The sequence below is a fragment of the Triturus cristatus genome, chromosome 8, assembly GCF_964204655.1.
Source record: "Triturus cristatus chromosome 8, aTriCri1.1, whole genome shotgun sequence".
Taxonomy (NCBI): Eukaryota; Metazoa; Chordata; class Amphibia; order Caudata; family Salamandridae; genus Triturus; species Triturus cristatus.
Window position 1 is genome coordinate 1,246,694,660 of NC_140591.1, and position 26,752 is coordinate 1,246,721,411.

Consider the following 26,752-nt stretch of genomic DNA (forward strand, 5'->3'; position numbering starts at 1 on the left):
CTGATTTGTGAAGGTGGTCTTTCCACTTTACAGTTAATTACTGGGTCATTAATAGGGTCACTGTGCCATGCTACAAATTAAGTGGGTTATGTTTTGTTATGTAATAGTCCATTGTGGAAGGGAGGGGAGAAACTCCAGCAAGAGACCTGGAAAAATCTTGTATAATGTTACAACATGTCCAGATTGATCCACAATTGATGCAACTGTGGAGCACATGAGATTACTAGAACTTGACAATCAACAATAATGTGAGAGACACAGAAGAGAAGACTTGCAGGATCCAAGATGCATGAGAACTTTATCTCCTCTTCTGGAACCTAGCAGGATGCCTCTTTGAACAGTGAATAATATTTGTAATTGGTGTTAGAATGCTTGCTTCCTATGGCTATCTGTTTTATCCTGCCATCCTTATATGTTTGCATCATACAAAACAGAGCATTAAAAAATTAGCATAGTGGAACTGCATTCTTCCCTTGTTCACATCAGTCTAGGCATTACTTGGCCTTGAAACTCCAGTTGCGTGAATACTTGTAGCACAGCTTAAGAACTGTGGACAAGGAAACATCAGTTGGCGAATTCAGGATTGGTATGGCTGATCTCAGCACTTAGCTAGCCCTTGCAGTCACAACCATCCTTCCATTTCCTCACCCAAGTAAGGGTCCTTTCTTAGCTCTCTATAGCACTTAAGATGCACACAGGTAGAACAAAATACATTCAGGCACTACAATATTGTGACCAGTTATATGTAACATTAGTAGCTGTATTCCTCCTCCTTTCACAGTGTACTCACCAGGTGTCCCCCCACCCTAATCTCCTCCATCATTTCCTGCTGCAGTTTCAATATATTCTAAACCACTGGAACTGGACAGGTAATAGGTGGAGGAAGACTGCTTACTGGTCCTGCATTTTACAAAGAAGGAGGCTTAAGTAGAGATAGCCTACACTAGGGTCAGTTACAAAATGTTTTAAGACATTTGAAAAAAAGAACTCGGCTGGTTGACCTGAATAACCACCACTACTTCCGTCAGACTTGAATGCTTTGTACTAAATACTATTTATTCATAGAAAAACTAAAAAGTAGATCCGCCTCAAATACTTGCAGCTGTCTAGTGGATGCTCTATCTAACCGCAGGTTCCTCACCATGCGAATTTCCCCAAGCCGCCAGATGGATCCGGAAAACTCAAAAGCAGTGCTACTATGTGCCGGTAGGTGGCACCGTACAACTTCGAGTTGACTGTTCGAATTCTAAAGTGATGAATGGAGACGCATATAAGGGCCTCCAATGCACGCTGACATCTGTTTCCACACACTCAGATGTGAAGCCCATCCATAAATTGAAGGAATCAGTGTGTAGATTTATAGATTCGGAATTTGTTTATTGAAGAGGCCATACACAGTTCAGGAAGATGAGAGAGTGATGGAGGTATATGTGGTTCAACAGAGTATCCACCAGAAATAGCGCTATGGAAGGAAAATATCTTGTTCTTCTGATGGATATATTTAGCTGCAGCTACCTCATCTTGTGAATAGATATCAAAGCAGTACCTCTCACGGTGGTGGGTCTGTGGAATGGCTCACACTAAAAAGCCCTGCAGAACGAAGCTAGAAAATGTCCACCTGGACAGAACGGACTGTTGAGGAAGTAAGGTTTCATGAATGTGGCCATGGATACAAGCGTAGCCGTCTGACAATTATCCAGGAAAGGCACTCCACGTGGTGGCAACACAGTTGTGATTGCCTTGGCTCTGCTAGAGTGAGCTTTTCGGCCTTCTAGAGGCTGCTTCTTAGCCAATGCATAGCAGATTTTAAATGTTAAATGCAATGGACTACCTATTAACAGATAGTCTGTTTCTGTACCGCCTTGTGGTGCTGCGCATCAGACAATTCTGCATTTTATATCTGACCATGGGCAGTGGGGTTTGCCTGCAGGGCGTGGCCTGTGCATAGGCCTTGCACCTAACTGAAAGTGAGCACTCCCTTCAGACATTTGACACCCTCACCCACGAGCCAGGGGGTTCCCATGTCCTGAATGGTGGTTGCAACATTTTTCTTCAACATGCAGCCTGCCAGTCAGTACATTTTGGATCCATGAATCCAGCTTTGAATTCACAGAACCAAGATAGAGGACAACAACAAAAAAAAGGTCTAGTCAGATTTTTTTTTTTTGTAAAAATAAATTGTGTTTCCAAGCAGACTAACGGCCAAGATTGCTCTATCTTGATTGATAGTTCTCCTAAAGTTCAGGCCTACAAAACCACTTTTTTAACACTAATTTTTCCAAAACTACTGTATGAACTTTACACCATACCAAGCAAAAGCACTTCCTTGAGGAAAGTTCTATTTTTAAGCCAAGTGTAACATCATTCTGTCAAGTTATTTCTTCTGTATCAAAGAATGATGGATCCAATTAGCATTTATTAGAGGAATCTCATTTCTTTGATCTCCTGCCCCTTTATTTTGACCCCTGCTTGACGAATCAACATAAAACTTGCATGCTGAACTATAACCTCATGAATGTTTTGTTTTTGGAAGTTTAGTGCAGAATGGTCAAATGGGAGCAAAGTTAATAAGAGCAGAAAACTAGCTTTTTCAATGAACAGTTAGGACAATAACAGTCGCTGCCTCTATAATGTACTTATATTTAAGACCGAGATATTCACTAAGCTTATAGTTCGCTTAGGCAAACCTCAGAATATAAATCCTACTAATCTTAATTAAACTTTGCAAAGTTAACGGTGACACATGTAACTTTATTTGAAAGGCAAAAATGGGGAAGAAAAGGTAAGCAGAGAGACAACTAAAGTGATTCAAGACAATCCATTATAATATAGAACTTGAAAATACCCCTCAATCCTGAGAAAGTACCCAAGAAAATAGTGGCTCCTCTATTCTCTGTTACCACAGGCATTAAGACTAGGGTGACGCAGCCAATAACCAGGGTTGGGAACCCTGTGATCCCACCTGGATAAAGACAAAATGCTGTACACCATGTTCCACTTATGGCTTTGCTGTGAATTCCACAGAGCAACTAGGCCTTTGGCAACCATATCATCCTTCAGCAAATTCCTGTTTTTTTACACAGTGTCAGAGTTTAGAAGTGGAAAATAACAGCAATCGGATGTCGTCAAATTTCGGTCTTTTTGCAGACGCTGCACAAATAATCCTTCTCCTCCAATCTGATGAGATGGAAGTCACCACCACCGTCCTTCCAGGTGTGCTGCCCCCTGAGCTATTATCCCTTTTTTGCTTTGGGGGAAATGGTATGCATGTTTCATAATTTGTTGAGCTTGTTTCTCCTGTGAATCAAACAATTTCCCCAATATTTTCTCAATCTCTTCTGACAGCAAGCCTGCAGGTAGCCACAACAATACCCTCAACACCCAAAGGACTGCCCCTCTCCAAAGATTATCCAGGGTTCCCAAGTGTACTTTCAACTTTAGGATACTGTTGATTGCGCAAAGCCCTAAGAGTTGCCAAGTCCGAAACGATGGACTCAGTCTGTCAGTCAAGAATTCACTGTATTCACCCGGTCTGTTACATCCGTGCCCAGATCCTCACTTTTTAAAAAAAAATTTAAACTTTATTCGTATTCCAAAAGAGGCATACATTTAGTAATATAACGGTACAATAAGTTGATAATATCTTACTGAAGGCGGCAGTTTGACACATTTGAGGCAATATAACGCATAATGGTACATATAGCTTTCTTTGTGTAGTTGAGATCAAAAACGTATGGAGGCAGTAAGTTTCTGTGCACAAATATTGCATATCTTAAGATATACTGGCCTCATGTTTGTTTACGCATAGTGCCTTGGTGTGGTCTGATCACTGTGATGCACAAGGGGAGCGTGCATGCTAGTTGGTGCGGTCAAGTTGGTGAAGGTATGACGTTAATGGGTCCCAGATATTGTGTGGGCGATTTGCTGGGGGCATTAGGTCCTAGTATGTGGACAATTGTGTTTGGCAGTATGTGGCGTCAGCAAGTCACGTTTTAACCGATGGGGCTGGTCGGTGACCCAAGTGTACCGCCACCCTGCCTTTGGCCAGCAGCAGCAACATCGCTACTAATCGCTGGTGTGTGTATGGGAGATCTCTAACCTAACCTAATAAACACTGAAGCAGGTCTGGCGATAGAGGGTCTTGTGTAATGGCACTGATTGTTTCACAGATAGTACTCCAGTAACCCGCCACCCTCGGGCATGACTAGGCAAGATGTGTGCATGTGGCCTCTGGCGCAGAGCACCGTAGGAATCTTGCGTCGTTGGTTATACCTATACTGTAGAGGCTCGCAGGGGAGCATTATAGTCTGTGTAGGTATTTGAAATGTAATAATCGTAATTTGTAATTTGGGGAAAGCTGCACGGTTTGGCAACAGCAGTATTGCCATTGTTCTTCAGTTACATCCAAGCCTGTATCTGGTTCCCAGGCCCGGAGAGCTTGTGCGGTATCAAGTGGGTAGGCTGCTAGTGTTAGTGAATAGAGTTGAGTTATACGTTTGCGCAGCGAAGCAGTTGTATGTGCATATTCAAGAGGCATGATAACTGGCAGGGGTACTGGGAATTCTTCGTTTGTATTCTTGCAGGTCGCCCTGATTTGATAATACAATAGAGTATCTAGTGAGGTGATTTCGCGTGTGGCTGTATTTGTAAAGGGGGGAGGAACTGTCCACCCGGGTATAAGTCAGCAAATGTTGTCAGGGCAAGTGTCTTGGTGCAGGGTGCTGGTCCTTTGTTATGCAGTGGGGGAAAGAAGGATCCTCTGCCAGTGCAGCAGATCGTGCGTAGTGTATCTGAGCCAATGGGTCTCCAGATGCCTTCTCAAGCCCACCACACGCATTCCACCATAACAATTTAGTCTTTAGGTGCTCTATACTGCTGGAAGAGTGCAGTTGTTAGCAGCCAGGGTGATGTCAGGTCCGTTTCCACTGCCAGGTGCGGCTGAAATGGTGTGGGATGTAGCCAGAAATAACGGAAGCTTGCTAGGGAACAAAGAGCATATAGTTTGATATCTGGGGCTCCCATATCTCCGCGTGTAGGGGGCAGTGTCAGGGTTTCGTAAGCAATCCTTGGCTGTCAGTCTGGTCATGTCAGCACTATCCTGTCGGAGCATCGTCTTTCAAAAAACTGCGTCGAGAGGCGGGAACGGGACATTAAGAAATATAAGAATTTGGGTAGGACCACCATTAATGCGCCCAGCCATTGAGAGCGGTAGTTAATTCCATACTTGGGTCCATGATTCGAGCCAATCTACTGCGCGTCCGTAGTTCTCCCTCCAGAGTTCTTCTAGGTCTCTACTTAACCATATGCCTAAATATTCGGTTGGCCCAGTTGCCCACTTTAGTGGGTCCCTGCTCCTCACTTTTCACTCTCTTAGAAAGTCTTTGCAACATGCACTAGCCTGACTTTACTGCTGCCTTGAGGCACAGCTCTGTACTCCAGCTGTGGGGAGCAGTGTGGGAAGACCACTGAGGCTCTGCTTGCTGAAACAGGCCACCAGCAGGGCACTGACTGCATTCACCCATGCCAGTATCCCAGGTCATGCTCCAGCATGGGGGAATTTTGGATTCCCAAGGGATAGGCTGGCGAAAGAGGGCTTGGCACAGTGCTCCAAGACTATGCGGCAATCTTGGGCCCAAGCAGGCTGTGCCCCCTTATAATATATTTATATATAGAGAAAGAATACATAAATGATAAACCTGTGGTCTAAACCTATATTCCCATTGAGGAGCTGTGGGGATATCGTTAACCATGAGGCCAAATGCAGAGTGGTTTGTAAATGTCATCAAACCCTGAGAATGGCAATATATACAACATATTATGCAAGAAACCTGCTACACCTGTTATTTTGGTGCAGCTTGCACGAAAACAATGGTTTTATTCATAAAGGAAAAGGCTTGTTTTAAATCCTCAGTGAAATATTGGCCTATACTGGCAAAACTAACATTGGGCCCTGATTTAAATTAGAATATTCTGCATTCATGGACAAACGGATGACTAAACAAAATACAGTACTATGCTCAGATTTCCGAATCTACTACAGTTGAGGGTCAGCCACCAATGGGTCCTGATTGCTTTTATAGTGTTCAGTTTAAATAATGAGCAAAGGGTAAGATCAATGATGTTTGAAGCGTCTCCTGAAATGTTCGGCAAACTATTGGCCCTGATTGCAATTTGAATGCTTCAATATTGCTGAAGTTTTCATGAAGACTAATCATCATAAATAAAAAGTCAGCATTGTCGGGCTTCAGCATCAGTGAATTTAAACCTCTTAGTTTACTTAACTATTTTTTGCCAATAATGTGTTTCCACAACCCAAAACAGCCAGTACTTGTTTCAATATATCCCTATTACTGCATCAGAGATGCAATTACTTGAATGACTCCAACTATCAGTTACAGCAAAAGGTACTTAAAATGACAAATTATTTTAATTAGGATCTTTTTTCCCCAAGTTCAATAATGACATGTTTAGAACACAAAACCCAAATATTTTTTATATTTCTTTTTCAAAGATGCAATATGAACAAAGTTACGTAATACCTTATTTGAAATTATAGTACTCTGTGATTCAATACAGAAACCAATTCTATAACAAGTGTTTACTACAGAATACCATTTTATTTTCTGGCTGCCTACATCTTAAAACAAAACATCTATTATTTAAAAGTAAAAATACCATTTGGTATGCTGACTTCAAATGTTCACAAGCAGCTAGATTTCAGCAATCTACCTTCTTTATATTTTTCAAAAATAAAAAAATATTCACAGATTCAAATCGGAATGTTAATAAACTTTTGAAGGGCAATTTACCAAACTGTATTTTTATTGTATTTATTGTTAAAGAATTTATGAGCTGAGGCGTGCTATAATTTTTCTGATGAGACAGTCCACACATATTTGTTCAGATGGTGGTAAAAAGAAATAATAGAAAATATGTTTTGTGCACATGTACTTTAAATACTGAAACTGGAATGTAGGATACGAATTCAAATGGTTAGTCTTATTGATATGAAGTTACTTTATTAATTAATGGTCATAAGCAGCGAAACTTGAGCTAGATAATTTGGATTGTGACATCAAATGACTGGAGAAAAGACATTCAATAAAAGGTAAGATTTAAAGTTTATTACAACAACTTACCTTTCACTTATACTGAAGATCAGTTTAATTTAAACACTAAATTACAGTTTGGAGAAATAGAAGATTATGCCTCCTTTAAATCTGATCTTTAGAAGTTCACTTAACTAGGAAAACAAAGCATTAAACAGCACCAAACAGTGAACTCCTCAAAAAAATTGATTTCCATTTCAGTACTAACATTTTAACTACAGTTCATTCCTCTAAATGATTCTCATTTTCAACCAACCTAGTCTGTTGGATGGCAGTTCTTGATTTCAGTATGTCAAAATATCAAAAGCGTATTTACAACAAAGCCTGTAAGCACAATTTAGAAGATGCATGTAGGACTGATCTGATAAAGCAGACCAGGCCCTCGAGCCAATAGTCACATAATCTATATTCATTTACAAAAAGAAATATGAATTAAGGCAGACTTTAAGTGCAAAGCAACTTGTAGAGTGTAAATATGGAGGGTAATAGCAATCCCTCAACAGGGATGAGCCGCACTTAAAGTAGGTGACATCAGTCAGTATTAACAATGATTATTAGCGCTTTAACAATTTTCAAAAATTAGGGTGCTGTGTAAACTGATGGCACTGATTACCCAACAGTGCTAATAACAAGTCAAGAAACCTGCATATACAAATGAAAATTATTCAGTAATAGCACTCCCATGTACAGTTACATTTGGCGCTCTTCGCCCAAAATACAAATAATGAATGATTGTATTCTCAATAATTTATCCACTATCGATGTATATTCGTCTTCTTTATTCCTTTATAGTGAATTTCCCAGCAAATATTAGAAATCAAGCCAACACGTGTTTCGTCTGTACCACAATGCGTATTCAGACTTTTTCAAGGCAATTGCGCAGATCGAAGCAAGTCACAGTGATCATCTAGTGATCAAATCACAGATTTCACGAAAATACGGAATAGAAAAACACCGTAACGTGGGGACCGACCAAGATACGATCAATTATTCAGACGAAAGCCTTTGAATCAAATATGTAAAACAACAGGCGATGGCCGATAGTATCTTCGGTCCTTCAGTAGTCATAAAAGAGCAAATACCCAAACGAGTCGAGTGTCAGGTACGCGTCATGTCTCACAAGGAGATAAAAGATCATCAAATCCTCAAGTAAAACTTGCAACAGGAGTTTACTGGGCGCACTGTTTTCGTGGAGCTAAGAACGTTACCAGGGAGCCGGCTTATCATGGTTAGGCTGCGCGTTATGCGGTTTTACTTGAGGATTTGATGATCTCTTTTATTTCCTTGTGAGACATGACGCGTACCTGACACTCGACTCATTTGGGTATTTGCTCTTTTATGACTACTGAAGGACCGAAGATACTATCGGCCATCGCCTGTTGTTTTACATATTTGATTCTAAGGCTTTCGTCTGAATAATTGACGGTACCTTGGTCGGTCCCCACGTTACGGTGTTTTTCTATTCCGTATTTTCGTGAAATCTGGGATTTGATCACTAGATGATCACTGTCACTTGCTTCGATCTGCGCAATTGCCTTGAAAAAGTCTGAATACGCATTGTGGTACAGACGAAACACGTGTTGGCTTGATTTCTAATATTTGCTGGGAAATTCACTATAAAGGAATAAATAAGACAAATATACACTGATAGTAGATAATTTATTGAGAATACAATCATTCATTATTTGTATTTTGGGCGAAGAGCGCCAAACGTAACTGTACTAGGGAGTGCTATTACTGAATAATTTTCAATTTGTTGAGTGTCTCAGGAAAAGCTAGAGGAACATTGGTGTAAATTGAATAAGCAGTAATATATAACACATTTACTGTTGTCTCTCAGATGTAAAGTTATTGGCTTCTGGAACCCAGTATTCTGGGAACTGTTTCCCAGGGCATTAAGGGTTCAGTCTCCTGTTTGATTATGCATTCTCCACTCTTGCCAAGTGATCTGCATTGCCAATTACCAGATTTTAAAGGGTTACTCTATTAAGGGTATGGTTTTTTGTACAGTAAATAGTAAATCACTCTTTCATACTTCCCCTAAAAATAAGGCTGTTGGCCCTGAAGTAAAAGTTACTTACCCTCGGTGACGTAATATCTGGTAGAGACACAGTCTAGCTGCAGATTCCTTAACTTTTGAATTCTCCCCAGGCACCAGTCTAGATCTGTAAATTTGTCAGCAGTACCTCTGCGCGACGGGGGACAGCGTTGCATGGCTCTGTGATGATGTCGACTCCGGTCATGATGTAAGTGGAGCCATAGAAGTCTCCTCTGGCACAAGGACAACAGTTTCTTCTGTGAAACCTTCCGCGCCAGAACACAGAGCCACTCTAGAAACTGGCTGTGGAAACAGTGTGCCCAAAAACGATCAACAAGGGACCGCAATCAGTTGAGCTTTTCCTGAGCAGAGCGTCCTGCTAGGAGAGTACAGATGAATTCTCTTTTTTAGGTATTGAGGGCCTACTCCGCGCAGGGCACGGTGAGCAAGATATAGGGCTTTGAAGGTGATTCCTTTGCTAACTGGTAACCAGTGTAGATGTTTTAGAGATGAGGATGTGGAGGTGTGTTTTGAAAGACTGAATAAGAGACGCGCTACTTGCAAACGCTGAATCAAGAGAGCAGGAAGGCCTAATTTTCTGGGATTCCCAGAGAGTCTTCTTTTAGGCCTTCATTATCCATAAAACAAACATTTACTAAAGTGTAGATTTCGCCCTTAAAAGAACGCTGGTCATCAATTACATCCAAGAGTTCTTCCAGATCTCATGGGTGGCGGGGGGGGGGGGGGGTTTGGAGGGGGGGGATGGGCTGGTAAGGGCCGTACCCACGACACCAGCCAGACCAACCAGGAGACGGTTGGGGCCTAAAAAGTAGGATTTCCGCCTTGTCCTGGTTGTATTGTAAAAGATTCATTTTCAGCCAGTGGATAACCATCCTTATACAGGCTGAGAAAGATTGTCTAGCCACATCGGAAGCCCCCTATTAAGCAAAGAAAAGATGGGTAACATCGGCATAAGAAATAATGCTGATACAATATGAATCCACTAGAAAAATAATCTGGCCATGTGAACATTAAACAGCATAGGGCTTAATACAGACCCTTGCGACACTACATACTTAAGAGGTTTTGCATTAGAACAGTATGGTTTCATCCATACCAACTGTTCTCTGTCAGCCAGAAAGGAGATGAGCCACTTCAAGGCTTCTACTCCCAGTCCGAAATCTGCTAGACGTAAGAGCACAGTATTGTGACTAACAGTGTTGAATGCCGCTGAAAGAGCTAATAAGATTAAGGCAGCATTCTGGGCCTGCTCCAATGTCAACGTAATGGAATCTGCTATTTCTAACAGTTGTTTCAGTGCGATGGTGTACACGAAAGCTGGACTGAGAAGGTTGGAGAAGGTTGTTGGTTTCAATAAACTCCAAATGTTGTTGGTTGATAACAGATTCTAAGATTTTGGAATCCCGTGGAAGGAGGGAAATTGGTCAAACGTTTAAGAGGACGGTGCTGTCAGCTGTAGGTTTTTACAAAAGGGAACAGACACTGGCCTTTTTCCTCATAACAGGGACAATACCCATCAGAAGGGAAGAGCAAAATAGCTGGAGGTAAGTTGGACAAATACTCTCACTGATCTGTCTCAGGATAGAAGGAAGACCTGGATCTAGTCGAGTGCCCAATTTACAGTTCATAAAGAACAAGTTACTTACTTTTGGTAATGATATATCTGTAAGAGACATATATTAGTTATGGATTCCTTAACTTAGAATTACCCCCAAGCGTCAGACTGGATCCGGAGAATTTTTTAAGCAGTACCCTGCGCGTTAGTGGGTGGCATCGCTCGACTCCGCGTTCGTCGTTGGCATCGTGATCGCCGGAATGACGTAACCGTTTCTACTTAGACGCCGCCCCTGCGCTCTGACGTACGTTCTTTACACGACATTCCACGACAGAAGCACAGAGCCATACAAGACACTGACCACTGGTGCATAAAACTAGGGGCCTGAAAGGGAGTCCCTTACTTTAGAAGTCAGTTCACAGAACGGGGAGGATGGGTGGGGCGGTAAGGTAATCCATAACTAATATATGTCTCTTACAGAAATATCATTACTGAAGGTAAGTAACTTGTTCATTTGAAAGAGACTATTAGTTATGGATTCCTTCCCTTAGAATAGTTACCCAGGCAATACCAACCCCGGAGGTGGGTCTGAGAACCAAGTAAACACCAGAAAGTACTGAAGAACAGAGCGGCCAAAAAAGCAGTCTCTCCAGACTTGGCTGTCAAGGCAGTAATGTTTAGTGAACGTGTGCAATGAAGCCCATGTAGCTGCCTGGCAGATGTCATGAAGGGGGGACTCCACATCCTAAAGCAGTGGTGGCTGCCGTTGCCCTGGTGGAATGGGCGCGCAGCCCTACTGGAGGCTCCTTTTTCGCCAAGGAATAACAGATTTTAATGCAAAGAACGACCCATCTAGAAATTGTTTGTTTTTGGACGGCCCGATCTTTTTTAGCGCCCACATAGCCAACAAAGAGCTGATCATCCACCCGTAATTGTTTTGTGCGGTTCAGATAAAATGAAAGCACATGGTTTGGATCCAGACGGTGGAGGCTCTCCTCCTCTTTAGAAGGATGCGGGGCGGGAAGAAGGTGGGCAAAGTGATGGTCTGTCCTATGTCGAAAGAGGTAACCACATTGGGAAGAAAAGAAGGTCTAGTGCGAAGGACAACCTTGTCCGGATGAACAGCCAGGAAAGGAGGTTTAGAACAAAGAGCCTGAAGCTGACAACCACAAAGGCAGTTTTGAGGGTCAATAATCGGACAGGACAATTATGCAGCGGCTCGAAAGGAACGCACATAAGTTAAGTCAGAACAAGGTTCAAGTCCCACTGGGGCACTACGAAAGGAATAGGAGGAAACAGGTGAGTAATGCCCTTAAGGAAGCGATTTACAATAGTGGACTTGAAAATAGAAGGATGATCAGGAAGGCGAAGAAAGGCCGAAATGGCCGAAAGATAGCCTTTAAGAGTGCCCAGAGCAGAGCCCTGCTGAGCCAAAGAAAGAATTAAAAGGAGAACCTCTGAAAGAGGGGCAGAAAGGGGACCCACAGCCTTTGCTGTGCACCATGCCAACAATTTGTTCCATCTACAGGCTTATACCGTTTTGGAGGATGGATGCCTGGCTGCCAAGATAACGTTACAGACTTTGGGAGGAAGGTTGAAATCTGTCAAGTGTCGCTGCTCAATCTCCACGCAAGGAGGTGGAGGCTGGACAGGTTTGGGTGAAGGACCGTCCCCTGCTGCTGCAACAGAAGATCCTCAATAATCTAATCGGAGGATCGATGGCCATGTTCAAGAGCTCAGGATACCAGACTCTTCGTGCCCAGTCCGGAGCCACAAACATTACTTGGGCCCGATCGTGCATAATCATCTTCAGCACTCTGGGCAATAGTGGTATAGACAGAAAGGCGTATAGAAGACCGCAAATCCACTTGTGATGTAATGTGTTGCCTAGCGAGTGCCGCCTTGGAAATTCCAGCGCACTGAACTGCTGACATTGCACGTTCTCTTCGGTGGCGAATAGATCTAACCAAGGCTCTCCCCACTGCTGAAAGAGACCTTGCACCACCTCAAAGTAAAGACGCCATTTGTGATCGATCATGCACCGGCGGTTGAGTTTGTCCGCCCTGGAGTTCAGGGAACCCGCCAGGTGTTGAACCACCAGGGACATGGCCTGATGTTCTAGCCACTTCCAGAGACATAGGGCCTCCTACAGAAGGTCCACGACCCCACTCTGCCCTGTTTGTTGCAATACCATATGGCGGTGGTGTTGGCCGTGAACACCTGCACTACTCTTCCTTTGACAGAGGGAAGGAATGCCTTCAGTGCAAAACGAATCGCCCAGAGCTCCAGAAGGTTGATGTGGAGACCGGACTTCGCCGGAGACTAGAGGTCTTTGATTTCCGCCTCCCCCATGTGGCCGCCCCACCCCAGATGTGATGCATCTGTCACCGCTGTGAACTCTGGTTGGGGAAGGGAGAGGGATCTGGTGCTGACCTAATCCTGGTTCGTTAGCCACCACTGCAATTGGTGTGCAGTGCCCTCCGAGATCTGGACGCAATCAGAAAGATTCCCCTGATGCTGTGCCCACTGGAACTTCAGGTCCCACGGCAGAACCTGCATATGCCACCTGGCATAATCCACCAGTAGGATGCAGGAGGCCATGAGACCCAGCAGCCTGAGGCTCATTCTGGCCGAAACCCAGGAATGAGGAATCATAGCCCGGATATCCCGGACTCGCTGTTCGGGAGGATAAGCCCGAAACTGCGCTGTGTCCAGAACCGCCTCGATGAAATGGAGCTTCTGAGAGGGAATCAGGTGTGACTTCGATATGTTGAATGCAGGTGGTCCGCCGTAGTCTGAGGTGGGAGACAACAGCCTGGGGCGCACTCGCCTTCAACAGCCAGTTGTCGAGATAGGGGAAGACTGGAACCCTGATCTGAGCAGATGAGCTACAACCACTGCCATCACTTTCATGAACACCCGAGGGGCGCTGATATGACTAAAGGGGAGCACGGTTAACTGAAAATGCTCGTGGCCTACCGTGAACCGTAGGTAACGGCGGTGGGCAGGCAGGACAGGGATGTGAAAATAGGCGTCCTGCAAGTCCAACGCTATCATCCAGTCTCCAGGGTCAAGGGCAGACAGGACCTGAGCCAATGTCTTCATTTTGAACTTCTCCTTCCGGAGGAAGCGGTTGACGTCCCTGAGATCCAAGATAGGACGCAGGCCTTTGTCCTTCTTGGGTACCATGAAGTAGTGGGAACAACCACGACCTACTTCTGGCACAGGGACTCGCTCAATGGCTCCCTTGGCCAAGAGAGACGCAACTTCCTGACGGAGAAGGGCCAAGTGATCCTCCAACATGCGATGGAAAGCAAGAGGCATGGAGGGAGGAGTAGCCTGGGGGGACGGGACTATCTGCAAAACCCATCTGACTGATGTGATGTTGTGCCAGTGGGGGAGGTGATGGGGGATCCTGCCGCCCACTGGCAACTGGTGGCCCAGAAAAGTCAGACTAAGAAGGTTTGGAGGCTGCTGCAGAGGGGGTGCTGGTGGACTGGCCTGCACCCTGGCCCACGATGCTGGGTCCCACATCCCCGGCCGCGCAGAGGCTGGACATCTTGCGCAAGCCTGTGGCTCTCGGTGGAACGTGGTGGGGCAACCCTTCCGTAACCACAAAAGGGGCAAAAAGCAGACGCCACAGGGCGAGAGGTGGTAGCGAGGCCCAAGGATCTGGCCGTAGCCCTAAAATCCTTAAAGTGCTTGAGTGTGTTGTCCGCTTTGTCGTCAAACAAGCGACGGCCATCAAAGGGCATGTCCAAAAGAGTCGATTGGACATCGCCCGAAAAGCCAGTGGACCTCAGCCAGGTGTAGAGTCGCAGGGCTACCGACGTTGAAATCGTGCTGCCTAGCGAGTCGGCGGTGTCCAGCCCACATCATATGGCGAACTTCGCTGCATCTCTACCCTCAGCAACTGTATGTGAGAGCACGGCTCAGGCCTTCTCCGGACACTGTGGCAGCACCTGCGCGACCGTGTACCACACAGAGTGGGTGTAACGGCCCAATAGATATGCGGTGTTCACCAACCGCAGTACTAAGCTGGTGGAAGAAATCATGTTCTTCCAAAATGATCCAGCTTCTTAGATTCCCTATCTGGGTGAGCAGTAGGGAACGCACCTTTGGACGTTGAGGCTTGGACCACCAAGCTCTCAGGGGTAGGGTGATGGGAGAGGAAAGAGGGGTCACCCGGGGCCGGGCAGTGGTGTCGGGCAATCATCCTATCAACAGGAGCCCCTGTGCTAGGCTTGGACCAGGTGCCCAGAAGGATGCCTGTGAGGGCCTCATTGAATGGCAGTAGGGGCTCCGAAGAGGCTGCTGCTGATTGAAGCACCTCAGTCAGGAGGTTAGTCCTGACTGCCACCGTAGGTAGTTCAAGGCCCAAGGCCACAGCCGCCCTACGCAACACCACAGCGTAGGAGGCTCCCTCTTCCGCAGCCACAGCGGGGGGAGAAAGCATACCACGGTCTGGGGATGTATCCAGACCACTGGTCTCACCCAGTTCCTCTCTCCAGTCCGGCTCTTCTAGCTGGTCTGCTAGATGGTCAATAGACCCCTCCCAGTCCTCCTCACCCTCCTCTGGCTGCCACTCAGGGCGATGAGGAACGCCAAGATATAACTGAGGTACAAAAGTACCTGTTGGCGCCAGTACAGGCGTCGGCCGACACCGATCCGGCTCCGTGTCCATGTCGAGGAGGAGGCTGGGGTCAACCCGGCTGGGGACACAACCGGCGTCGGAAGGGGCAAAGGTGTCGCCAAGAGATTTGGCACCGGATGTGCAGTAAGGTCGACCGGCACCAATCCGGATCCAGGACTGGATCCCTGGGGGTCCTGCGGCGCCAGGGCCTAAGCCGCCAGCATCAAAGGCCTTGAACCCCCAGCAGAGTTAGCGGGCCCGAAGGCACGCCAGCAGAGTTGGGCTGCCCAAAGATCGAGTGGAGGGCTTTGTAAAAGCTACAAAGCTGGGCATGTGTTGACCCGGCTCCTGGGAAGGGTGGGAAGCTTGGAGCCGACCCAACAGTCTCCGCGAGCAGAGCCGGACGACTACCTTCCGCAACCCGCGTTGCGTCGGCCGACGAGAAGGCAAAGAGCAATGATGCTTCTTCTCCTTCTTGTGCTTCAACTTGCCTGAAGACAAAGACTTCGAAGATGAGGGATGATGGTGACTCCGCGACCATTCCCGCGACCTCCCTCTTAACCGGGACCTCGAACGGCAATTGGAGCACGACTTCGGGTCGTGGTCGCACTCCAAGCACCAGATGCACACGAGATGCGGGTCCTTGACCGACATCAACTTGTGACAGGAGTCACAAAGTTTGTAGCCGGTCCGTCGATGTGACATCCCTTGCACCAGGAATCGAATGACTCGAAAAAAGAACCCGACAAAAGTAAAAAAAAAACTCTCGTCAAAAAAGACTAAGGGTACTGCTCTCTCCGGATCTGTGCTGGCTGGCGCGGAAAAAGAAAGAAATTACATCAGCGCGCAGGGGCAGCGTCTAAGTAGATACCGCAACGTCATTCCGGCGATCACGATGCCAACAATGAACGTGGAGTTGACAGACGCCACCTACCGATGTGCAGGGGTACTGTTGAAGAAAAATTCTCCGGATCCAGTCTGACGCCTTGGGGTAATTCTAAGGTAAGGAATCCATAACGAATAGTCTCTTTCAGATACATATTATTAGCTGCTCCCTTTCCGGAGGTGTGAATTTTAAAAGCGTACATTTAGGGGAGAGAGCCATAGTCGGGGGGGAAACATTCCCAGGAACATCCAAATTGGGGATGATAAGTTAGCCTATATTTTGATACTTTTTTTTTTATATCACTTAAAACTATGGCATATGGTTGGATTAGCCTCAAGGGCCGTACATCGTCTTTTAGGGTCCAGAAAATGAGAGAAAAAATCTCCATTGGACTGCTATTAGCATCACTTATCTTCTGAGAGTAGAAGATACTGCGTGCTGCTTTGATATTAATGTGATATTTACTTGGGGCTGTTTGTAGGCTATCTTATCTATATACTGAAGCTGTTGTCTCCAGACTCTTTGCAGTCTTTTGCAATGCTTTCTTTATATTGAGAGTTCATGGGAAAACCAAGGGGCAGATGGTGCAAGCCTTTGTCCCCCTTTAGCTTTAGTTGGGGCAACTGCATCCACAGGTGTGGACAGCCATTGGTTCACTATTATGGCATCCTTACTGGTTTATCCAGAAAGTACTGGCGTGGAGAGTTCTATTCTTTCCTGAAACTCGAGGATCGGCACTTTGTGCCAAGCGTTGACAAGAGAGGCCCTACTCAAAAGTTTCTTCTCCGGCTGTGTGGGGAAAAGGCCAGGCCAAAGGGATAAGAAAGTTATCCGGCCAAGTGATCTCCACAGGGGTATTTGTTCTAACTGGACTGTTAGAATCAAATCAATTGTATGCCATACCTTATGGGCAGGTCTCAAGGAGTGCAGTGGCAGATTTAGGGAGGAGGCTATCTCTGAGAAGGATGTTGCCAAAGCATCCGCAGCAATGTTCACATGGAGATTAATGTCACCAAGGGCTATAAAGTTTGCTAAATTTACTATGTTGTGAGTTATTGCCTGGTCAAATGATGTAACAAATTTCCCAGCATAACCTGGGGGACGGTATATTAGACCACCAGCAAAAGACAAACTAGCGGATGAGGATAAACAGAAGCCCAAAGATTCTGTCACCATTAAGTTGTCTAGCGAAAAGGTGTAACATCTGAGATTGTTTATATGGGCAATGGCAAGTCCCCCACACCTGTTTGACCCAGTCTATCCTGATGTATGCACACATAGTTTTCGGGAAACACCAATTCAATATCTGATGATACATCTTCTCTCATCCAAGTTTGTCATAATAGGACATTAAGTTGCAGATCAGTTAAAAGCCTTTTTCAGCCCGTTTTTCCCCGCTGCTGCTGCCCCCGCGGCCCCTCCCACCCAGCACGACCAGTGCGACCGGCCCAATCCAGCTCCCCTCCCCGCTCCCGCCTCCCAGCTGTCCAGCACTCCCCAACCCCTACTTAATGGCGGCCACTGCGCGGCCGCGCCATTGGGGTGCCAAAGGCAAGCTCGTCTACTCCAGTCCGCAACTCGACTGTGACCAGCACCAGGAACCCTGGATCTCTGCACCACCAACGCTACGACCCAGTGGCACTCCACGCTCTCAACCCAGGCCGCAACAACAACTGCAAGCTAGCATCACCAGCCGACACCCACGGACCCTTCAGCTGTCACCGCTGCCGGCACACCTGCAGCACCGCCAAGAGCACTGACCCAGCGCAATCCGCCTGCAACAACACAACCGAACCGAAGACCCTGCAATACATCCTCCTCAACGTCCGATCCCTCCACAAACATGCCACTGAAATCTGGTACCTCCTCGACAGACCTACCCCGGACGTACCATTCTTTACCGAAACCTGGACCAACACCACCTCGGGACCGGACATTGTCATTGCCATTCCTCAAGGATACAAGATCTCCAGGAAGGACCGTCCTACCTTACCGGGAGGAGTCACCATTGTCCACAAATCCACCCTCCGCCTGAGCACACTCCCCGACGAGCCCACAGACCTGATGGAACACCTTCACTTCAAGATACTGGCCAGCCCTGCCTCCACCCTCCGAGGAACCCTCATCTACCGACCCCCTGGACCCCGCAGACTTTTCGCCAATTCTATCACTGACAGCATCTCCCCGCATTCCATCACGTCCACCAACTACACCCTACTGGGAGACCTCAACTTCCACCTCGACGCACCAACTGGACCCCAGCACGACATCCCTCCTGAACAACCTCCACAACATTGGACTCCACCAGATCGTGACCGAACCCACGCACTTAGCAGGACACACCCTCGACCCCCTCTTCACAACAGGAAACTCCATCACCTTCAGCCACACCACCGAACTCCCATAGACTGACCATCGATGCGTCCACTTCACCTTCAGAACACCCACCATCCACAGACACAGAGAACCTGCTCCCACGAAGAAACTGGACCAGAATCACCGACGACCAGCTAACCTCATCACTCAGCAACTCCACCACAACCATCACGGAAAACGACACCGCCAACACCGCAGCCCGAACCATGCACAGATGGATCTCCGAAAGCGCCAACACCATAGCCCTCCTCAAGAAAAACAACACCACCCACGCCAAGAAAGCTAGATGGTTCACCACCGAACTTCGAGAGTCCAGACGCATTTGCCGCCGCCCACAACAACTCCAGAGTCGCCACCAACGCCCACCTTCAACTCATCAGAAAAACGAGAAAAAAAGCGATTGAAGACAGAATCTCCACTCATGCACACAATAGCAAAGAACTCTTCAACATCATCAAGGAGTCCGCACAACCCACCAGCGAGTCCACCGACATCCCTCGCTCACAAGACCTCTGCGACAAACTCAGCACATTTTTCCACCACAAAATCAAGAGCATCTACGACAACTTCGACAAAGACACCCAACACATTGAACCCTCACCAACCACCTCCGACACCCTGAAGCCAGCGATCGACAACTGGACAGCCCTCACCACCGAAGACCCACTGAAGACCCACTGAAGACGATGAAGTCAATCCACTCCGGGGCCCCCACGGACCCCTCTCCCCACCACATTTTCAACGCCGACACCATAGCACCCATGCTCTGCCAATCCATCAACCGCTCCCTGGCAACCAACTCGTTCCCCGACGACTGGAAACATGCTGAGATCAACCCCCTCCTGAAGAAACCCTCGGCAGACCCCACCGACCTCAAAAACTACAGACCCATCTCCCTGCTCCTGTTCACAGCGAAAGTCATCGAGAAAGCCATTAACAGGTAACTCGCCACATTTATCGAAGAGCACAACATCCTCGACTCCTCCCAACCCGGCTTCAGAAAAAACCAGAGTACGGAAACTGCCCTCCTCGCCGCAACAGACGACATTTGTGCCTTACTGGACAAAGGAGAAACAGCAGCCCTCACCCTCCTCGACCTCTCAGCGGCGTTCGACACAGTCTCTCACTGCATCCTAATACGCAGACTCCATGACGCAGGGATCCAAGACAAGGCCCTCGACTGGATCCGCTCCTTCCTCTCCGGCAGAACGCAGCGGGTCAGACTCCCCCCATTCCTCTCGGACCCTACACCTACCACCTGCGGAGTCCCCCAGGGGTCCTCCCTCAGCCCTACACTCTTCAACGTCTACATGGCTCCGCTCGTCCCCATTGTCAGAATCTACGAACTCAACATTGTGTCATACGCAGACGACACCCAACTCATCCTCAGCCTATCCAACGAACCAAACACCGCCAGACACAACTTTCGAGAAGGCATGGAAGCCGTCGCCAAATGGATGAAAAACAGCTGCCTACAACTAAACACCAACAAAACGGAAGTACTCATGGGCCCAAACCCAGGAACGACACCTGGTGGCCCCCCGCCCTCGGAATCCCCACGGACCATGCACGCAACCTAGGAATCATCCTGGACTCAGAGCTCAAAATGGACCGCCAGATCAACTCCGTCTCATCGTCCTGCTTCCACACCCTCCGCCTCCTACATAAGACCTTCAAATGGATCCCCCTCGAACACAGAAAGACCGTCACTCATGCCCTGGTCACCAGCAGGCTCGACTACGGCAACGCACTCTATGCCGGAATAAACAAAAACCTCACCCGCAAGATACAGAACATCCAAAACGCCGCCGCAAGACTGGTCCTCAACCTGCCAAGACACTGCCACATCTCCCAGCACCTGCGCACACTCCACTGGCTCCCCATCGAAGCTAGAGTCACCTTCAAGATGCTAACCCACGCTCACAAGGCCCTCCACGACACCAGACCAGCATATCTGAATAGCCGACTCAAATTCCATGCACCTCAAAGGACCCTACGATCAGCCCAGCTCTCCTACGCCATGGTCCCCCGCACCAGAAAGACCAGATCGGGAGGCCGCTCCTTCTCCTTTCGCGCAGTCAGAGCCTGGAACGACCTACCGCTCCACCTCAGACAGATAACATTGCTCCCCATCTTCGCAAGAAACCTCAAAACCTGGCTCTTCGAAAGACCCCCTCCTTGATGGACTGGAACCTGCGAACCACCCCAGCGCCTTGAGACCCTTACGGGTGAGTAGTCGCGCTTAACAAACACCTGATTTGATTTGATTTGAAGCTGTGGACCTGCCATAAGACAGAATCTGTGTGACACGAATATTGTTTTGTTTCTCTTGTATAAATCCAAGTTGTTTCTGTCATCAGTAAGCAACTGATGGACACCACAAAAGTGTTCACATTACATGGAAGAATACACATTTAGGAAAATAAAAAGGCTTCCTTATAAGACATGGAGAGCTATTTGTTACGACTATTTCTTTTTACAATGAGATTTTAAACAATGAACACTTTCCCCTTGTTAAGTAATTACCAACAATCACAGTGGGTTTCACTGCTCATGTACACACCCATTGGCTGATCTGAGTTCCAGATGTTGATGAAATGATCATGGAATATGCAACCTACTTCTTCTGTTCCGTTATCTTTGTTGTAAAATTGGTGTGCATGATCTAATAGCAGAGGCGGAAACAAGATTCCAGAAAGCAGTAACATTCAGCCATCAGCAGACAAAAAGTCAAAGATAAGAAAAAGTTTACAAATATTATGAAATGCATTACCTCACAAGATGATGACTGAGTGCGATAACTTGGTACTATCTTAAAGGTAATACTCCCCCGCATTTCCCTCTAGAAGAAAAAAAAAGTTGCCTTATACGTGAAATTCTTCATGCACCAACTGATCTATGCAGATATCATATTCACTCTGAATTAAGATGCAAGGAATAGTCATAAAATAGAGTTTATACAAGGACTACACATATAAAGCAATGGAAAATGCACTATTATATAGCTACTGGTTTGTGGATAGCATCCCTAATACAAAGGTATGATCAAAAGGAAAGTATTAATAATGCTTACACATTATTTAATTTCAACCCTACACTTTTTCATGAAGGATTTCCGATTTGATTATTTGAATTGAGTTTATTAACATGAAATTAAGTAACTACTTGTGCAATAATGACCAATTTATGTTTCAGAAAAATGAGTGCATTTTAGATGATGCTAGCACAGACGGCAAATTTTCAAATCTCAACCACAGCTGCAATTCACGAAGTACAGTCTCAAATGCATCCCAGAGGTGTAGTCTCATAACACAAATGTATAGTCTCATTCCCTATGGGTAGCTTAAGATGCGCAACATGTTCAGTTTCCTAATGTAGCATCGCAAAGGTCAACATAGCTATCAAGTGACTTCCTTTCAAATTTGACACAGTGAGCCAATTCTAGCTTTTTATCCAACAGCCCTTTGCAAGCTTGGGCTTATATGCCCATTTCTGATGAATATTTAAAATCGTATATACCTCACCTTTAGACTATCACAGGCTCCAGACTGCACCAGGAAGCTTCTCCCACCAATGACTCCCACACCCCAGAAGTTAAGGTACGAAATGCATATAGGTGCCACCCCTGCATGCTGACATCAGTGCCTTTGTTTCTGTGTACTTCAACACAAATTTGGTGCTCATCTCCTAACTTTGCCAATTCTCTGATAATTCATAAAGAAGTACAACATTTTCAGGCAGTGTGTTAGGGTTATGTTCCCTAAAGATGCTGGATTCAAGCTGTGCAGCAAAAGCAGGAAGCAAATGACAGTTAAGAGTGTGTACTATGTATGCCTTGGTGGCTGAGCTCTGGTCTGGATTGGTGTCATAGTCCTGTGAGGAATGTGTCTTCATTCACCAGAAGGAGTAAAAAACAGGAGGCAACATTATACATCACCAAGCAGTTGTACTCAAAACTGCAGTCTCACTCCTACTCAAAGTCATCGGGCAGCACTCAGTAAAGGGGATGGTCCATCACAAACTTCTGTTCTCAATCAAAGTCTTCAAGTAAGTAAAAACACGCTATGATTGCAAGAATGCCAACCAGGACTTGACGCCCATCCCTCCACTCAATATCAGTCAATTGGTTATGTGGGCTACAGTTGGAAGGCTCCTTGTCTCAAGTGTCATCCGATGTAGATCCTGTGCCAGAGATGGTCTTGGTGAACACTGAATTCTACGGGCCATTGTGGAACCTGCAGCAAATTGCTTTCGGGGGTCCATGGAACTGCAGCGATCTCTAGTCACAACTTTCGCCAGCGTGCCCTCCCGCAGTGCCGGCTGCCCCTAAGGACCCGAGTCTCAGCCCGAACAAACACTGGTCTAGGCTACTACTTTGGCTTTAAGGTTTATGCCAGTGTCCCCTTCCAGGCTATTGCTGGCTCTGCCAGTATCAGATCTTATCCAGACACACACTCTGACCCCCAAAACAAAGTTAGCCCATGCCAGCTCTATTTTGCACTATAATACGCTGGACGTCCTATTTGGCTGTGATACTAACGCCATCCAGGGCCTACAAAAAAAACAAGTCACTGACCATCAAAAATACTCTTTCTGGTGGACACTCCACATAACCGCAGATACCTCCCCTACAAAATATTTCCCAGGCACTAGAATGTTTGCAGTAGTGCTCTTGCGCACCTCCATGTTTATTGTGCTCCACCCTGGAAGTGACAGAGCGGAGCTGCTTATAGGTGCCACCCCTGCACGCTGATATCAGTTTTTTTGCTAGACTTTCTGCACCCTCATACGCAAAGCACAAACAACTAGAGCTACCTGTTTGCAGATCTCTAATTTGGGACCGTTTTAAATAGTAACAAGAGACCACTCCACAGAATGGGAAAATGGGACGGCAGTGAGGAATCTGCGGTTAGAGAATCCACCATAAAAAGTGTTACAGAGGGGATGCAACGTCTGCTGCATACTTCCAACTACACTGAACTCCCACCTTCCCATTCTGCGGAGTGGTCTCTTTTTACCACCTTTTTTCCAAGATGGAGGGGTTGTGCATTAGCCTCAGAACTAAATGTCCTGCAGGACCAAACACATGAAATGTCCTTCCTATCAGACCTGGCTGTTAAGTCAGTATTGCTTTGTGAACCTGTATACTGATGCCAACAATGGGGCCTAGCATATATATCGAGGACAGACACTCCATGTGCCAACACAGTGGTAGCAGCCTAAGCCTTGCTGAAATGAGCCCTCCGTCTTTTGGAGGTTGCTTCTTTGCCAGTGAGTAGCAGATATGAATGCAGAGGGCTACCACCTTCACAAATTCCTTTTCTACACCCCCTTACCCTTCCTTGCCCTTGAGAACCCCTTGAACAGAGGAGTGTTCACCCAAAGGTCTTTGGTGTGATCAATATAAAAAAGTAAGGCTCTTTTGGTGTCCAGCCGGGTCTCTCCTTATTCAAGGGGAGAGGCAGGACAAAGAACAATGGGAGGCTGATTGATTTCCCAAGGTGAAAAGGCGTCACAACTTCAGGCAAAAAGGTTGCCCTGGTCCTTAGCACCAGCTTGTTTGGAAAAAAAGTGGTGTAGGAGGATGTAGAGACAGCATAGAGCTCTCTTGCACAACGATCTGAAGTGATCGCAATGAGGACGATTGTTTTGAGAGTCAGTAGGTGCAAGGAGTGGCTGCACATCACCTCGAGAGGGTGGGGGGCACATGAGGAAAAGATCCCATTGCGGCATCACAAACGATTTAGGGATGGTAAACATGTGGGTAAAACCTTTAATAAACCACATCACAACAGGTGATTTAAACAATGATGTCTGGCTGGAAAACACAAGAAGGCTTTAAGTGCTGACACAGGAACACCTTGCTGGTCCAAAAATAAAATAAACAAAATATCCAACAGTTTGGCTTGTAAGAGAGGCTGTATGTGGAGCCAACACCAGGGCACAAATTTGTTCCAGTGCCCTGTGTAAATGTTATGTAAATGTTATGTCTATTTGTACACTGTTACAGGCGAGTGTACCATGGTGCTGTTGTAAGTAGATTTTCTAGAAGGGCTCCAGGCCGCAAGGATGACATCCACAACCTCAGTAGGCAGATTCAATTTAGTCAACTGAAGCCGCTCAGTTGCCACACATGGAGGGATAACGCTACCCGGCTGCTGCAACAGATGATCCTCTAAAGGGGTAGCCTAATCAAAAGACAGATACTCATGCCCAGAGAGTCCAGATACCACACTCTCCTGGCCCAGTTTGAAGCCACGAGGATGACTTGAGCCCAGTAATTCCTGATCTTTAGAATCAGAGGCAGGGGTAGAAAGTTGTACAGGAGTACAGTTTTTTTACTCTAGGTAGAATGCCTCTCCTGGAGAGAGCATTTTTGGGAACTCTGTGTGCAGAAGCTTTGACACTGCATATTGTCGATGGTGGCAGAAAGATTCAGCCAAGGCTCTCAACATGTCAGAAGACGTCCTGTGCACCTCTGGATGCAATTGCCGTTGGTCATCTGCAAGGCATTGCCAGCTGAGCTTGCCCACCCTAGCTTTTCAAATTTCCGCTAGGTGGTTCAAGATCAGGGAGATGCCCTGACTCTCCAGCCAACTCCAGAGGTGCAGCACCTTTTGCCACAGGATCCATAACTCCACTCAGCTGTGCTTGTTGCAATACACCATGGCTATGTTGTTGTCTATGAGAACCTATACCGACCTTCCCATGATGGATGGCAGGAAAGCCTTTAACGCCAGACTGATTGCCCGCAGCTCCAACAGATTTACTTTGGTTTTCAGTGGGAACCTGACTCAGAGTTCTTCTAATGTCACCTCTCCCAGATGACCACCTCAGCTCAGCAGAGATGCATTCATCATCACTGTCAGCTCTGGCTGGGAAAGGGGTCTGCCGCTAGTCAGGATGTCATCGAACTTGTGCCTTTTGGTCTGAAACCTGGATGTCTTAATACAGATTTCCATGGTGCTGGGCCTATTGAGACTTCAGATCCTACAGCAGAGACCATATATGCCGCATGGCAAAGTGGACAAGCAGGATAAATGATGCCAGCAGGCCAAGAAGCTTCAGAGCTGCTTTCACCGAGAACCAGGATTGAGAAGGAAAGATTTGGATTATAACATGAATGGCATAGACTAGTTGCAAGGGAGGAAAGGGCCAGAACTGCACTCGGATTAGAAAAGCTCCAATAAGAGGAAGCCTCTGGGAATTCTTCTATGGGAGTGTTGGACCTAGAGTCCTAGGGTAGCTTGGCTCAGGTAGAAAGGCTTTACTCCAGAGGCACATGTCGTGCTTGCATCACACTCACTTCACACCCCGGCGCTCTTCCACTTAAAAATGACGCTACACCAAATAATTAGAAAAGGTAGAAAAGTTTTATCTTTCCTTCAAGTGAAGTCAATCAATTTTTATCCATTGCATTTCAGGTTCAAAACATATAATTTTGTCCAACTTAGCAGTACTATTCTACTTCAGACTGGCAAGTCATTAAGCGCCACTTGGTGGTTCAAACCAGCGCAGTAAGCTCTAGAGCGCATTGAATAAAGTCACCAAACGTAGCGCTCCGCATACCATTTACATAGCACTGGAAATCAGGTGATTACCTAGCCTACAAGATGCTTTTCAAAACAGGTCAACACATTAAGCACTGCACCTAGAATTCACATTGCGCTTCAAATCAGGTTATTACATTAAACGCTATACTTGAAACTCACAATGCGCTTGAAATCAGGGTGTTACACTAAGCACTTATACTTTAGAACTTACAATGTACTTGAAGAACAAGTTACTTACCTTCGGTAACGATGTATCTGTAAGAAACATTAGTTAGTTAGATTCCTCACCTTAGAATATCGCCAGGCGTCAGACTGGATCTGGAAGATTTTTTCGTCAGCAATACTCCTTGCGCGTCGCTAGGCGTCGTCTGCGGCTCCGCGTCCGTCGTCGGCGTCGTGCGCCGGAATGACGTCGGAGTACTTAGACGCCGCCCTCACGCGCTGACGTCAGTTCTTCTACATAGCCTTCCGCGCCAGGAACGCAGAGCCATGCAAGAGACCGACACTGGTGCCAAAAAGTTCTAGGGCCCTGAAAGGGATAGCCTTAACCCTAGATGTCAGTTCGCAGAACGGGGAGGATG

The 26,752-nt window shown here is 46.5% G+C and overlaps 1 protein-coding gene across 10 annotated transcripts in view; it reads right to left on the minus strand.

Annotated features, from left to right (window-relative positions):
- The window catches only part of CASK (calcium/calmodulin dependent serine protein kinase), a 1,269,229-nt gene that overhangs the window by 293,080 nt on the left and 949,397 nt on the right, over positions 1 to 26,752 (minus strand). For all 10 annotated transcript variants that reach the window (XM_085622943.1, XM_085622946.1, XM_085622949.1 and 7 more), the window contains one exon: positions 21,392 to 21,460. In XM_085622943.1, coding sequence (XP_085479069.1) covers positions 21,392 to 21,460 — 69 coding nt within the window. The remainder of the gene's footprint in view (positions 1 to 21,391; positions 21,461 to 26,752) is intronic.